At 36.0% G+C, this 15,862-nt stretch overlaps 2 protein-coding genes across 2 annotated transcripts in view; one reads left to right on the top strand and one right to left on the bottom strand.

The window, feature by feature from the left end:
* Window positions 1-11: 11 nt before the first annotated feature.
* Window positions 12-15,862, bottom strand: part of LOC136817785 (centrosomal protein of 70 kDa-like) — a 75,422-nt gene continuing 59,571 nt past the window's right edge. Inside the window, exons 6-16 of the mRNA XM_067074102.1 lie at window positions 15,514-15,579; window positions 14,974-14,996; window positions 14,451-14,516; window positions 10,107-10,398; window positions 9,174-9,518; window positions 8,471-8,596; window positions 7,968-8,145; window positions 7,214-7,408; window positions 6,370-6,457; window positions 864-943; window positions 12-371 (exon numbers count right to left, since the gene is read on the bottom strand). Of these exons, the coding sequence (XP_066930203.1) occupies window positions 319-371; window positions 864-943; window positions 6,370-6,457; window positions 7,214-7,408; window positions 7,968-8,145; window positions 8,471-8,596; window positions 9,174-9,518; window positions 10,107-10,398; window positions 14,451-14,516; window positions 14,974-14,996; window positions 15,514-15,579 (1,512 nt within the window). The 3' untranslated portion in view covers window positions 12-318. The remainder of the gene's footprint in view (window positions 372-863; window positions 944-6,369; window positions 6,458-7,213; window positions 7,409-7,967; window positions 8,146-8,470; window positions 8,597-9,173; window positions 9,519-10,106; window positions 10,399-14,450; window positions 14,517-14,973; window positions 14,997-15,513; window positions 15,580-15,862) is intronic.
* On the top strand, window positions 11,841-13,717 carry LOC136817786 (acid-sensing ion channel 2-like). Its single transcript, XM_067074103.1, has one exon. The coding sequence runs from the start codon at window positions 11,907-11,909 to the stop codon at window positions 13,320-13,322; it is 1,416 nt and encodes a 471-aa protein (XP_066930204.1). The 5' UTR covers window positions 11,841-11,906; the 3' UTR covers window positions 13,323-13,717.

Below are 15,862 nucleotides of genomic sequence, written 5' to 3'. Positions count from 1 at the left end.
TATAAGCCCAGTAAGTTATCGATCCCTTTAACGAAATTTTCTTGATCAAAAAATACGTCTAGAAGCACTACCGACGTAAAAAAGCTGATAAGGTACACCTTTATAAATAAAGGATTCTGAATGTGGATATCACCAAGAAAAACAGTTCTACATACCCCCTGACATAGAACCTGACAAAGTTAACCTTTTCAAGCCGTCATTACAAAATTTGGGACCTGATTGGTCCTTTTAACGCCGGCCTTTATTCCACCACAGACCTAACAATATGACATCAACAACGTAGATGTAGAAAGGGCCAATAAGATAACAATATATTTCCTACTGTTGAAGAAGCTTAACAGCTGGTAAAATATCCTCCAGTTCTGACACACCTACAAACAAGGAAAAGGAAGAATTATTAGAGGAGATACTAACTGTAGTCACTTGAAATGTTTTTTAAATTCAATTCGACGTGATGAAGTTCACATTTTTTTTGGCACTTTGAGCCTAAAATTGTTCAATTTCTGCTCTTGTTTATGGGATGTAAATGAGGTATTTTAGGCGTTGTGCCCAATTTTTACGACTTTAACCTCTAAATTGCTTGAAATTGGGTCATTTCAGGCTCAGTATTATTTTCAAATTATTCTTGTTTTGTTGGGGATTTTGAGCCGCATTGCTCTTATAAAAGAAAGACAGTCAACCTGAAATACACGGGTTGCAAAATTAAAGTCTAAAGTCAAATGACGCTTTAATTTTCGAGTAATCACATGTTTTTATTGCACTGTATAATTTTTCAACCCGTGTGTTGTTAAGAATTAAACTTCTGATTCATCAAAGGTCGTATGGAACAGGTCTACAAGATTTTAAGCAATTTTTGTTCTTACCCAACGTATCTTTAAGTTCTTGGACGAGTTTATGGAATTCTTCGTAAAATTGATCATACTGCTCAACTTGGTTCATCACTCTGTTAATAAATAAATTGCTTTTAAAGTAACTGATGTCGTATCCTTGTTACAGAATAATCCATGGGATGGAACTTTGTTGTCTTTTCGTCATAAAAACAAAATTCAATTGACACTTTAATTGGGCTGCTTCAAGACCATTTCAAGGCGAAAGAAAAATTCTTGGAAATGTGTGGATGACCCCTGGAAAATTTTTAATTTTTTTAACCAACCCCTCGAAAATGGAGAATTCTCAAAAGACCCTCTTGAAAGAGTTTTCTCATGCCTTAAAGTGAGGGTGGTGGACGAACTAAAATCAGTCCTTCAACCCCCTGGAAATTATAGAATAGCACCCCCTGGAAAAAAAAAAACATTCCTTTAGACCTCCTCGAAATTCGTGTCGGATTACACCCTGGAAATGTTCGTCAAATGTATGAATATAAAATGGAATTGCTCATTCGACGTAAACCACCGTCGCGAAACTTTCAAGAACGACAATTTCCCTTAAAAATTGATGAGATCTTCAATGCTTATCGAATTTCCTGAACGGAAATTTAAAAGGGGACCCAGGACTCAGGCCGAACGGTGTTGGAGAAATCCTCCGAAGAATTGTCTGCTGTTGTCGCTACCACTCGCGATCGTATCATTAAATCAGTCACGTCTCTTCAGGTCCGTGCCGGACAGGAAGGTGGCTGTGAGGCTGCCATCCATGCCATGAAATTAATTTATGACGAGGAGAAGACTGAAGCCGTCCTGCTAATTGACGCAAGTAACGCATTCAATGCAGTAAACCGAAAAGCCTTCCTACACAACATCAAAGTCATCTGCCTGGAAGTCTCAGGATTTGTTTCCAACTGCTATTCAAACCCGTCTTTTTGTTATTGGAGGCTTCGAGCTGCTCTCACAAGAAGGTACGACTCAAGGAGACCCGATCGCTATGACAGTTTATGCAATCGCAACGATACCTCTGCTACTGATGGTGATAAATGCAACGCCAGAGAGCCATCTGGATCAAACGAAAGCCGAAGCCTACGCTGACGATTTTTCTGCTGCAGGCAAGATCAGTGGTATCAGATGTTGGTGGAATAATCTGTGCAGACTCGGTCCATTGTTCGGATACTATCCCGAAGAAAAGAAATCTTGGCTGATCGTCAAAGCAGGTCAACGTTCGAAAGCTGAAGTTGAATATCGGGCCAAATTCATTCCGAGATACACACGTTGACGATGTGATGAGCTCCTTATACTTTCGAAAATAGCTCTCATAGAACCACAATGTGCATACGCCTGTTTTGTAAGTGGATTCAAAAGTAAGCTTACATTCTTGATGAGAACAATACCAGAAATATCTGATAACATGGTTCCGCTGGACAACATAGTCACAACAAAATTCATTCCAGCAATCACTGGTGGCATTTCAGTCAACGAGGAAGAGAGATTACTGCTATCGTTGCCAGCGAGAGATGGGGGTCTTGCGATTCCGATCTTCAGTGAACTGTGCCAGCATGAATATAAGAACTCTAAACTCATCACATCCAATCTATCCGATACAATCATAAGCCAAGAATACGCATATAAACTTGATCCTCGACTGCCTACAAAGAAAAACGAAATCAAGAAAGAAAAGAGAGAACGAAATAGCAACATCGTTCTTCACCTCACAACGACCCTCCAAAGAAATCAAGTCCAGCTGATGGAGCTCAATCGACAACACCACGACTTTGCCTGTTCAAAACCGAAGGGTACACTCTCAACAAGCAATGTTTCGTTGACTTAATCGTTACGGGTGGGCATTACAACGTACACCTTCTCATTGCGAATGTGGAACTCCGTTCTCGCTCGAACATGCCCTGACGTGCAAAAAAGGTGGTTTCGTATCAATGAGGCACAACGAGATCCGCGACTTTATAGCAAACCAGCTATCAAAGGTTTGCCGAGATGTCCAGAAAGAACCAACCCTACAGCCGTTAGTAGGTATTGAAACTCTACCGAAATCTGCCAACACATCTCGTGAAGCCAGACTCGATGTATCAGCAAGAGGATTTTGGGTGACCGGCCAGAAAGCATTTTTTGATGTAAGGGTTTTCAACCCATTAGCGAAGAGGTATGCCACTTAAGATCCGACGCGAAGTTACGTCGTAAATGAAAATGATAAAAAACGAGAGTACAACGAATGAGTTCTTCAAATTGAGCACGGCTCATTCACTCCCCTCGTATTCGCAGCAACTGGTGGAACTGGTCGAGAATGTCTAAAATTTATTAAGAGACTCTCATATATGATTTCAAACAAAGAACGATTATGATATTCAGAGACTGTTTCGTGTTTTTTTCGCAAACTGAACTTTATGCTCATTAGAGCAATATATACGTGTTTTCGTGGTAGTAGAACCACACAGAACTTTTCTTCGGCGATTTATGATGTCGGTGTCACTGAGGCATTGACAAATATTCGTCAATAATTTTGAAAATTTTCTATGACTAATTGATTTATTTAAATATAAAACAAGACGACTTGAAGTCGAAAATTTCGCCTAGAATTTGAACTGCATGGGAAAAAGAAGAAGTAGATATTAAAGATAATCTGAAATCTACTTTACATCGAGCCTTGATGAAACAATTTTACAAGAACAAGGAGACTTAAAATCACTAAAAAAATAAGACCAATTTAAGAACAATTGCTGTTTAATTTTTAAGAACTCTTACAAAGTATATGCTTATAAAAAATAAATATGCTCACATTGTGCGCCGTCCCTTGTTTACTTTGTAAGAACTAATTACCGAAAGGTATCTCACCGTCTATCAAGAGTTATTTATTTGATTCTTATAAAGTATATGCTTACAAGAAAAGTAAAAATGCTCATACTTTACACCATCCCTTGTTTACTTTGTAAGAATTAATTACCGAAAGGTATATCACCGTCAATCAAGAGTTATTGAGTTGATTCTATAAAGTATATGCTTATAAGAAAAATAAATATGCTCATATTGTTCGCCATCCCTTGTTTACTTTGTAAGAACTAATTACCGAAAGATATATCACCGTCTATCATGAGTTATTGAGTTGATTCTTATAAAGTATATGCTTATAAGAAAAATAAATATGCTCATATTGTTTGCTGTCCCTTGTTTACTTTGTAAGAACTAATTACCGAAAGGTATATCACCGTCTATCAAGAGTTATTGAGTTGATTCTTATAAAGTATATGCTTATAAGAAAAATAAATATGCTCATATTGTTCGCCATCCTTTGTTTACTTTGTAAGAAGTAATTACCGAAAAGATATATCACCGTCTATCATGAGTTATTGAGTTGATTCTTATAAAGTATATGCTTATAAGAAAAATAAATATGCTCATATTGTTCGCCATCCTTTGTTTACTTTGTAAGAAGTAATTACCGAAAGATATATCACCGTCTATCATGAGTTATTGAGTTGATTCTTATAAAGTATATGCTTATAAGAAAAATAAATATGCTCATATTGTTCGCCATCCTTTGTTTACTTTGTAAGAAGTAATTACCGAAAGATATATCACCGTCTATCATGAGTTATTGAGTTGATTCTTATAAAGTATATGCTTATAAGAAAAATAAATATGCTCATATTGTTTGCTGTCCCTTGTTTACTTTGAAAGAACTAATTACCGAAAGGTATATCCCCATCTATCAAGAGTTATTGAGTTGATTCTTATAAAGTATATGCTTATAAGAAAAATAAATATGCTCATATTGTTCGCCATCCTTTGTTTACTTTGTAAGAAGTAATTACCGAAAGATATATCACCGTCTATCATGAGTTATTGAGTTGATTCTTATAAAGTATATGCTTATAAGAAAAATAAATATGCTCATATTGTTCGCCATCCTTTGTTTACTTTGTAAGAAGTAATTACCGAAAGATATATCACCGTCTATCATGAGTTATTGAGTTATTCTTATAAAGTATATGCTTATAAGAAAAATAAATATGCTCATATTGTTCGCCATCCTTTGTTTACTTTGTAAGAAGTAATTACCGAAAGATATATCACCGTCTATCATGAGTTATTGAGTTGATTCTTATAAAGTATATGCTTATAAGAAAAATAAATATGCTCATATTGTTTGCTGTCCCTTGTTTACTTTGAAAGAACTAATTACCGAAAGGTATATCCCCATCTATCAAGAGTTATTGAGTTGATTCTTATAAAGTATATGCTTATAAGAAAAATAAATATGCTCATATTGTTCGCTGTCCCTTGTTTACTTTGTAAGAACTAATTACCGAAAGGTATATCACCATCTATCAAGAGTTATTGAGTTGATTCTTATAAAGTATATGCTTATAAGAAAAATAAATATGCTCATATTGTTCGCCATCCTTTGTTTACTTTGTAAGAACTAATTACCGAAAGGTATATTACCTTCTATCAAGAGTTATTGATTTGATTCTTATAAAGTATATGCTTATAAGAAAAATAAATATGCTCATATTGTTCGCCATCCTTTGTTTACTTTGTAAGAACTAATTACCGAAAGGTATATCACCTTCTATCAAGAGTTATTGATTTGATTCTTATAAAGTATATGCTTATAAGAAAAATAAATATGCTCATATTGTTTGCTGTCCCTTGTTTACTTTGAAAGAACTAATTACCGAAAGGTATATCCCCATCTATCAAGAGTTATTGAGTTGATTCTTATAAAGTATATGCTTATAAGAAAAATAAATATGCTCATATTGTTCGCTGTCCCTTGTTTACTTTGTAAGAACTAATTACCGAAAGGTATATCACCATCTATCAAGAGTTATTGAGTTGATTCTTATAAAGTATATGCTTATAAAAAAAAAAATATGCTCATATTGTTCGCCATCCTTTGTTTACTTTGTAAGAACTAATTACCGAAAGGTATATCACCTTCTATCAAGAGTTATTGATTTGATTCTTATAAAGTATATGCTTATAAGAAAAATAAATATGCTCATATTGTTTGCTGTCCCTTGTTTACTTTGTAAGAACTAATTACCGAAAGGTATATCACCGTCTATCAAGAGTTATTGAGTTGATTCTTATAAAGTATATGCTTATAAGAAAATAAATAAAAAAACAAACAGAGCAAAAAAAAACGCGACTTATGATTATCTCCATAGTATACCGAACCAACTAACCAGAGAACGCCCAGGTCAAACGCCAACGCCATAATCTTCGCCCCAAAAAAATTCTCCCCCGCCGCCGCCGCAGAAAGGCTATCGTAATACTTTCGCTAAGCGAAATTAAAAAAAATAGGGCAACCTAGACTTGTTTTATAGCGTGCCGGGAAAGCCTTCGGAGTTATTTGATTGTAATAGGCTAATGCTACATTTGAAAAATGACGTATACTCATTATTAATATTAAAAAAACAACTTAAAAGGGGGCTAAACATATCAGCATGTTGATATAAAGTAATTAAAAATCAAACTCAAGACAAACCTGTCAATCTTTTGAGCACGGAGATGTTTCTTTAACTTTGTAAGTTTTCCGACAGCGTTTACTATGTCATTTACACCGTTCTCTTTTTCTGAAAAGTTCGAAAAAAGGGAAATATTGGTGTAATGAATGAGATGAATCAATAAAATATAGAATAGGAGGGGGGCACATTAGATATCCTAGACATTTAACAAACCTTTATCTGGACAATAAACAGATCCAGGCTTTTAGGCCTAAGCTTACACTAGATTAGGAGAATGGGTTTTACGCTTGAAACGAAGGAATATATAAGGTAGCTTAGCAAACATAGGATCCGATCTTTTCTCAAAAGGTTTACGTTTGAGTTGAAATGGTCAAACTGTGCTTCTTAGATCTGTCCAGCCTACACAGACCCAGTATCTACGACTAATTTCAAAATTCATTACCGCAGAGCGTCCGATTGTCTTTTCTCACTTGATATTTTTCAAACTGACCGCTGCGATCGAGTTTTGGTGAGAGAGGGGAAACGATGAGAGAAGTGTAGCTATTTATAAATCATACTTAATCGCAGAGGTCTCTGTACGGGAATTTTTTTATCAAACAGACAACAGAGTGTACTACGAAGCGATAAACGTGAGATACACTCTGGTACAGAGTAAGATCTGTCCATCGAGCACAACTATAGGGACACGACAATTGATCTCCATACGGTAACCATGTCACTTTCTTTAAGGACCATGTGTGTTCGTCAAAATCTTACATTACTTGACTATCCGCGTCAAATATCCAAACTTCAATCCTCAACAGAACATGGTTTGCAAAAAAAGATGGCTTCTTAGATACTTCTAATAGACAGAATACTACTTACTTAAATGTAACATGTGATGAATTGAATTTAACGCGTTCAAAACCTCGTAATAACGATTATAGAGGTCGTAAATGCGTGTGTATACAGCGCTTTCTTTCTTGACGTCGAAAAGCTTCATAAAATGGTGGATAACGGCTCTCATTTGGTCTGATGTTAATGAATCCTCAGATAGATCAATATTGGTAAAGATTGGCTCTGAAAATGAAATATCCATATGCGATTTTATTATATTATTCATTGATTTAGCTGATATCGGACCAAACCAAAATCTCTTGTTAATGGGCCATTTCATTTTATGACCATACAGGGGGTGGACGAATATTTCAGGGGGTAAATCCGATAAGAATTTCCAGGGGGTCTAAAGAAGTGTTTTTTCATTTTTCCAGGGGGGGGGGGTAAAAAGTTATTCTTGAATTTCCAGGGGACGGACAACTAATTTTAGTTTGTCCACTCTCACTTTAAAATTTTTTTCCAAGGGTTCTTTTTTATAAGAGCCAATAAATTTTAGCTGAGGTATTAATATGAGACTTCAGCTGTTATAAATTTTTTTGTTCCATTTTCGAGCTTAAATGTTTGTTCTTTAATTGTATTGCATATATACTTTTACTTTAAAACGACTCAAAATCACTATTTTCTTAAGCCATTTTTGAAAGCTGAGACTGGGATTGTTCTTAATTAGTTCCCAAGTTTTCGCAGAAAATGGAACTCATTCTTATAAAAAACGTTAAACGTTGCGTATTAGCTTTGATCAAACCTTGATTCTTTTTATAAGCTCTTCTCATATTTTGGATGAGTTTCAAAATGTCTTGACTTTGAGAAGGAGAAGCTCCGAACATCAAGGTAGGTGGTTTTCCCGCAGTGGTTGCAGTTAAAGGTGGGTTTAAAGGTGGAGCTAGTTCCTCTTGTAGCGATTGTAAAGCGTCATAGATTTCCTGAAAGAGTTTTTCGTAAAAAAAAAATAATAAAAAAATTTCAATACAATTAGCTTGTCTAACACAATAATGCGATTACGTTCGTATTTTCAGTCTAAAACGACGGGACCCAAGCTCCTTCATAGCTTTTGACGAAATAGGCTTCTGTTCATCATCTAGCGAAAAGAGTTTCTTATCTAGGATCTATATAGGAAATCTATAGAGGTCTACGATTCTGACTATTGGCAGAAAGGTTAGTAGGTGTATAAAAATCAACAAATAGCTTTCGATAGACGTTTAACGGAAAACATATCTTCGAACTTCAAAATCCTAATAATTTTTGCACCTCTAATCTCGATTGATCAGCTTTCCATTCCATAATTTGCCTCAATAATTCAATTCGATTGTCCAAGATTTCAATGTAGGTCATTCCACTTTCACCAGTGACTATCTCGTTCAAGTTCTCTAGCAGCTAAAGGTAATAAATGATAGGGTGCTCAAATCACTGACCCTTATATATCCCTGGACCAAGCTATATCCGCCATCTTTGATCGAAGTTTTTTTTGAATTGGTACTCGCAAAGCAGACATTGCAGTGTTAAAAATTAACGTCTAACGGCGCTACATCATCAAAAGTATTCGAGGGAACGTAAATCTAGCGCTCTCGATGCATTTACACTGCTATTGAGTAGTAAAGGTCAGTGGCTCACATTCACAAATATCATAAGCACTAGATAGAGCTACTCTTTCCTGCCTGAAGCAGAATAACGCACCATCTTTAAAAGTAAAAAAAACACAGCTTTCGATGCACACCATTTGATCAACCAGGATCACCAGAACCACAATTGGAAACATGACCTAATGATGAGATTATGCAAGCCTAGGTTTGCGAATGAAGATGTGCCATTAAGGATGCCACGACATTTTCTTTCTCTAAGCATGGCACATGTTAGAGTTTTACAACATAAACTCGCCATCAGCCATTGCAAACCTTATATTCAGGAGTTATTAGGCAAGACCAAACGTTACTAGTACGTTTAATTTATTTACCTTAATCGCTTCTGAAGTTGAATGATCTCTTGCAGAAGCCATTTGGCGAGCAGTTGACAGGGGTCTGATATTTCCATTGTAATGCTTGTCTCTGGCAGAAGGAACTTGCCCAGAGGTAGACGTGGGTCTAGCACTACCATCAGCTCCAGCACCACAATATCTTGGTGATATTCTGTATGTTGGAAAACCACCTTCATCAGATGATGAAACTTCTTGGTTGATTTGAATCTGATTTTGATGACTATTCTTCTCGTTTTTCATTTCCAAAGCATTTGATAACTGTTGGTTTTCAGATTGAAGAATGTGAATTTGTGATTTGAGGGATGCGCACTTCTTCTTGTATTTCTGGGAAAAAAGGATATCATGAGCAAACCAAATAACTTGGTGGCTTCATCCTAAGTCCTGACTGAAAAGTCAGAATAGTGTCAATTTAACGCATTTGGCGAACATAAAATGAATAAGGTAATAAACGGGGGGGAGGGCTGGACTAAACGGTGTAGTTGGAAAAAAATCAAATTTGGAAAAAACGAGGGGAATATCCTATTTGTCGAAGGGGCTGGGAATTATGCTTTTGAATACCCCGTTAAAAAGATAAGTAGAGTCAAAATCAAGCAAAAAAAAATAAACGGAGGGTGTCTTTTGGTAAGATCAGGTGGTTGAAAATCGATACAGTAAAACAGATAAAAAGGCGCTTTTGAGGATTAAATGTTTCTACGATGTTCCATATACGCTTATTTTCTTTACTTAAAACTTGAAATGGGTTTAAAATCAGTACTTTATTAGTAATTTCTGAAATCTGAGGCTCAGATTATTCTTAATTTGCTCTTAGGTTTTGGTCAATTTTCAGCATCGTGTTCTTATAAAATTGTTCTGCTATAAAAGCGTGTATTGTTACAATATCTAAGGGTCCTACGACAGCGAATTTTCAAATACCTTAGCAGATGTGGCATCTTTCAGATAAATATCATCCAGAAGTGTTTCAAGCGCTATTGCAGTGTCTTCACTTTTCTTTGATCGGTGAGTTTCTCCTCTCTGACTATGTTGGCGATCTTCAGTAATCTGCTTGTGTTGTGATTGCGGAATCTTTAGTTGATGTTGCTGTTCTCTTACTACATTGTTTGGAAGTGGTTTCTTGTCAGTTGAATGTTTATCACGCTCTTGTGGAAGGATATCAGAGTTTCTTGATGTTTTCGTCTTAGAAATATCGAAAGACTCAATAGATTTTCTAGTAAAGGAAAGATTGTTCAATTTGTACAGTACAATGCGTATATAAATTGATCTTTTTTAAATTTCAAATCTGTTAAAGCTTTTGCATTCCATGAGCTTATGTTAGTTAAATGATGGTTTTAATGGTCACAGACTTTCTTACTTTTTGGAGATTGAGAGACTCACTACCCCTTTGAACCCTGGTATTCTGTTTATACCACCCTATAATCTATGTACGTCTCCCTACACTCTTTTTATAAGAGCAAATCACAGATCTGTAAAGCCCGAAGGGCTAGATTTGCGGCCTTGGTCAAAAAGTGAAGCTCATCTTTGGAAGGATTTCCTACCAGAGTCACGTGACTAAAATATGCAATTACACCGGTTTGAGAGATGTGAAATAGCGTTTGCCGCCTACTTTTTTTATCTCGCGCTCCGAAAACAATTAAAATGCTAGATCCTATCCATCGGCACGAAATTTAAAAAGTCAAATTTTTGTTTCACTTTTTTTTGCTGGAGAAAGCTTGAAGTTGCCTATCTAGCCCTTCGGGCTTTACAGATATCTGTGGAGCAAATACAGTTTACTCTCTTTAATTCGATCGTCAAGAGATCAAAAGTTTTCTTCGAATTAGAGAAAGATTCGCGAATTAGAATAATTTCAACCACTCTCCAGCTGATGGGACCAATATTTTAGTTCGAATTAAAGAAGGATTTAAATATTAGAGATTCGGATTAGAGAGAGTCGAGTGTATTTTTTGTTGTCTAATTCTTAAAAGCTAAATCGGAATACTTCACGAGTTTTATCAGGGGGGGGGTACAGAGGCAGGGTACTAACCCATAGGGTACTAACTTGATTTTTCACTCAATTTCTTTTTAGTACCACCCACCCATATTTAGTACCGGGTACTACTTCAATTTTGCTGTAAAAAATAGAGACACCACCCCCTAAAGGGTACTAACTTTTTTGAAATGCAAAATTAGACACCACCACCAGGCTATGGGTTAGTACCCTGCCTTTGTACCCCCCCCTGGTTTTATCCTATTTTTATTAATTAGATATTTGAAATCCTTTCCTCAGAGTCTCGGATTTGCTCTTAAATTGTCTCTTTTTTGTCGGTTCTAGGTCCCATGAAATTATTATTCTGACATTTCGACCGATGTTTTTCTATGTTGAAGCTCTGATATCTTAGGGAGAAAAATCGAATTTTCTTTTCGGCATTTTATAAAACTAAAATAATCCTCTTATTAAACTTTGAATATCCCTACAGTAGGTAGGATTTAAAATTACTGTTGGTGATATGATGAGTTTTCAATAAAAAGTTGGAAATGGTCCTTTTTGTCACCGTTTCATTTTCATCTTTTGAAATAATTTGAACTAAAGTAAACTTTGTTCACAGCTTGAAGCTCATATATTAATGAAAATATTGTAAAAATATTGTTCATTTTCCTTCATAAGTTAATCGAATTGACGCAGGGGTTCGAAAAATACTAATACAGCAAAGTGAACGAATTGAACAAGAGCATAAGAAAATGGAATCTGCTAACGATGAAAAGATTGAGTATTTGACAAAGAGACTTGTCTCTCTTGAAAATGAAATTCAAAATTTACGCGAAAAAAGACTTCAAAATACCAACCATGAGAATAACAGCCAACTTTGTTATGTTAATATGACAACCCAAGGAAAGAAGATCACTGGGAGCATTGAGGAGAACCAGGAGGAAGGCCAAATGAGAGTCTCAGACAAAATGCAGAGTTACGCTGAAGGCCTTACAATACACGGCCTAAGCCGTATAGCAACTGGTTCCAGCCTGTCCAAACTCATCTGGTCTGTACTCGTTGTAGCCTCGTTTTCGACCGCTGTTTGGATCTCGAAAGAGCACTGGGATTCGTTTCTACGACACGATGTTAAAACCCACACGACCATGAAGGCTGAACATGAAATGAAATTCCCTGCTATAACTATATGCGATCAATCTGCAATATCATTTGAACAGAATCGTTTTGAAAAAGGTGATCCAAAAGCTAAGCGCCCGATATCGGTGGGCCTTTTAGAACAGTTGGAGAATCTCTCAGTCAGCGACGCTCCATATGTATGGGTAGCACAACTCACAAGTGATTATGCTCACTTTTTAGGCAAGAGAATTTCAGAACCACTGAACATAGACAGCCAAACAAACTGTTTTACCGTTAAAGGACACAAACAAACCATAATTTCTGAAAAACTGGTCGTTACGATTAAGGCCAATCGAACGTTTGATCGTTGGACTCAACTCCTGGTGACTCCAGAAAATGAACCTTTCCCGGGAGCCACGTCTACCATATATTGGGCTATTAATGGGTATTACAATGTGGTGATTAAGAAGAGGTTGATTAGCCGTTTAGGAAAGCCCCATTCTGAGTGTGTCGATGGGAAGGGGACCTATGAACAGAATAAGTTCATAGGGAATTATACAGTAAACAAATGCAAGAAAGGCTGTTTTTTGGAAAAGGTGTTCGAGAAATGTGGCGCTATCCCACCTATGTATGAGCGTTATATGCGTAATCCTGGAAAATTCGATAATTTCACCAACACGGTTAATGATACTGTTGGCCAACCTTGTCTATGGAAATTAAATGATAATTTGACAATATTTGAGGAATGCAACAATGTTTGTCACTTACAGCCTTGCTTTGAGGAAGATATAAAGCTATCGTTACATTATCATTCAACAAAGAATGATCATTTCTTGTCACTGGCTTTTACTTATGACACATTTTTGGTTGACATTGTAAATGAAAAGCCTGTATATACATGGCAAGACCTTTTCGCGAATTTCGGTGGATGTGTTGGTTTGATGACAGGAGCATCTATTTTATCGGTTGTGGAGCTTTTCTTCTTTGTCGGGCTTATCTTGATCGATTTATTTGAAAAATATACACGAGTTGACACAAAAAGCACCAAATAGACAATAATATGTTGCAAGGTTTACTCTAACTGTAGTTGCTCGGAATTATGCGTTGACTTGAATAGCACAAATGTAGACTGTACTCCTCCGAACTCCAACCACCAACCTTTATATATCCCTAGACAAAGTTACTCAATCCCGGTCAAGCAAAATTCTTTGATCGGAGAAATTGGTACCCTAATGGCGGCACTACTCAATAGCGGTGAAAATGCATCAAGAGCGCTAGATCTACTTTTCCTCGAATACTTTTGATGATGTAGCGCCGTTGGACGTTAATTTTTAACATTGCAATGGCTTCTTCTCGGCGGGTATCAATCAATACACTCTTCTCGAGATGCATAAATTTATTGTTGTCCTCGTTTTCAAACAGATTTCATTGCTATGAAATTATAAATTTAAACCAGTTTAAATTCCCAAATAGCAAACATTAACTCTAAAAAAAAGTACTCGAAATTCAATATGTCTCATGAGGTGTAAACAACACAATTATCATTGTGAATATGTAATTTTATAGCAATGAAATCTGTTTGAAAACGAGGACAACAATAAATTTATGCATCTCGAGAAGAGTGTATTCCTAAAAAACCTCGATCAAACATGGCGGATATAGCTTGGTCCAGGGAGATATGAAAGTCAGTGACTCCAACGGGCGAATTTTGCTTTTTGAAAATTCTTGCCGTGTATCGTTCCAAGTTCATCGGTCGTTCGAATTCTTAATATAGCTCTACGCTCCTTCGCCGAGATTTGTGAAAAAACTCATATACATGGAAAAGCGCACCGTAACAAGTCTAATGAGGTTCTTTATCGCGAAGAAGAGTTATGTATAGGTAAGCACAAATATGACATGTAATTTACTATTGCAGTACGGAAGTTAATTATCAAGATCCTAAGACGCGAAGATGGGAATCTTAGGTTGAGGAATATGGAGACTTGATGGTTCGATTAGATTGAATCCTACTTTATTTAGATCAGGAAATTTAAAGTTTGTAATTATAAATACAAGTATAGAATTCTTCTGTAAAATATTGTTTTCGAGTATATGTAAATACATAACAGGCAGGTCTATAATGCACTTTCCGAGTCAAATCTATCTAACATAAACCTTATAATAATGACAATTTGACATACCTCAAGACATCTAGTTCATCTTGAAGAGAATTGATACGCTCGCTGTATTTTTGCTCCATAAAATACCTGGAAAGCGAAATATCATCGGACAGAAATAATGTTCATTTCTTCACAAAATTGTTGTTCAGCGATTAAATTCTCAAACCATTGGCTTCGAGAGGATAAAACGTATAGGAACAATCTTTCAATTCTTGGTAATATCCAGCAAAAGAAATAAACCAATGACCTTATGGACTATAGCCAAATGCTCTAATTATAACCTAAGTCATAATATTTGATAAAAAGGGGAATTTCCCTGCAAAAGTTTAAACACCACAAATAAGTTACTAAGTTACTTCTGGAATGTTAGAGGCAACTGAACACCTCCGAGATCGGAATATCCAATGAAATAAAGTAAAATCGCAATTCTCGCCCGAACTTTAAATTCTGAAAAACGTTAAAATAGCCAAAATTTTCAATATATTTGAGCTTGATTGTAGACCACGGATAAAAGATAACATTTCAAAAAGCGTTGCTAGGTTACCTGATATCCTTCTCTTTTCTATCCTAAAAGGTAAAAACAATGAAAATGAAAGCAGTAACTTGAATCCAGAAAATCTAAAACATTAGGGAATCCGACTTGATGACGATATAGTAAGGGTGTCTAAAATGTTTTTGTGTAGCTCGAAAGTCCTATTATTGAAGAACACGTCATTACTTGAGAAAAAAATTTCTAGGCTGTGGAATACAGTGAAGTTTGCCATCTTTTCCGTGCATTAAAATAATTATGAACGATGTTGACATATCGGCCAGTAAAAAAAGTGAAGGAAAGTATTCCATTAAAATATCATGCAATCAGCTTTGGTTAATCTGGACGGAAAGTATGAATTCGACTTCAATTTCACGAAAATTCTGCTTTGAAGGCTTCTTATTCGTCTATATACGGGAAATAATTTTAAGCCATTGAAACATTGAAGTGATGAAATGATATATCTGAAACTTACATGTATCATTTTGTAAGTAAAGAGTGTTGTCATATTTGCAAGAGTAAAAGTATGATGCTACAATTTCAGATAAAGCTTACATCAATGGAGGAGGTCATGTTCATGCTCCATTTGTTGCTTGGTCGATGCTCTTTGCGTTTCTTCCTCTGAGAAAGAGAAGACAAAGTCTTCAGTAATCAAAAGAAAAATGAAGTTTTCCAATAATTTGTACATCCCCGGTAACCCTGTTTCAATGACCTAACACACCTTTTCGACCGTAGTCGCGCGGTCAGGCACGTGCCACTTTATTATTCAATTTACCACCCTAAACTCGATCCAATCCTTGTTTTACACTTTTTTCTGTTGTCTTTAGGTGCGAAAAAAAGACTGGGATGGTTTTAGGGTGGTGGCGGTTACGGTCGAAAATGTGTATGGGACCACCACCATAAA

The sequence above is a fragment of the Clytia hemisphaerica genome, unplaced genomic scaffold (genome assembly GCF_902728285.1).
Source record: "Clytia hemisphaerica strain Z4C2 unplaced genomic scaffold, Clytia hemisphaerica genome assembly, whole genome shotgun sequence".
Classification (NCBI taxonomy): Eukaryota; Metazoa; Cnidaria; class Hydrozoa; order Leptothecata; family Clytiidae; genus Clytia; species Clytia hemisphaerica.
This window is presented reverse-complemented; position numbering and strand designations above follow the sequence as displayed.

Excerpts from the sequence above, each read along its gene's own strand:
- LOC136817786 (XM_067074103.1), top strand. The coding sequence starts at position 11,907 with ATGGAATCTGCTAACGATGAAAAGATTGAGTATTTGACAAAGAGACTT.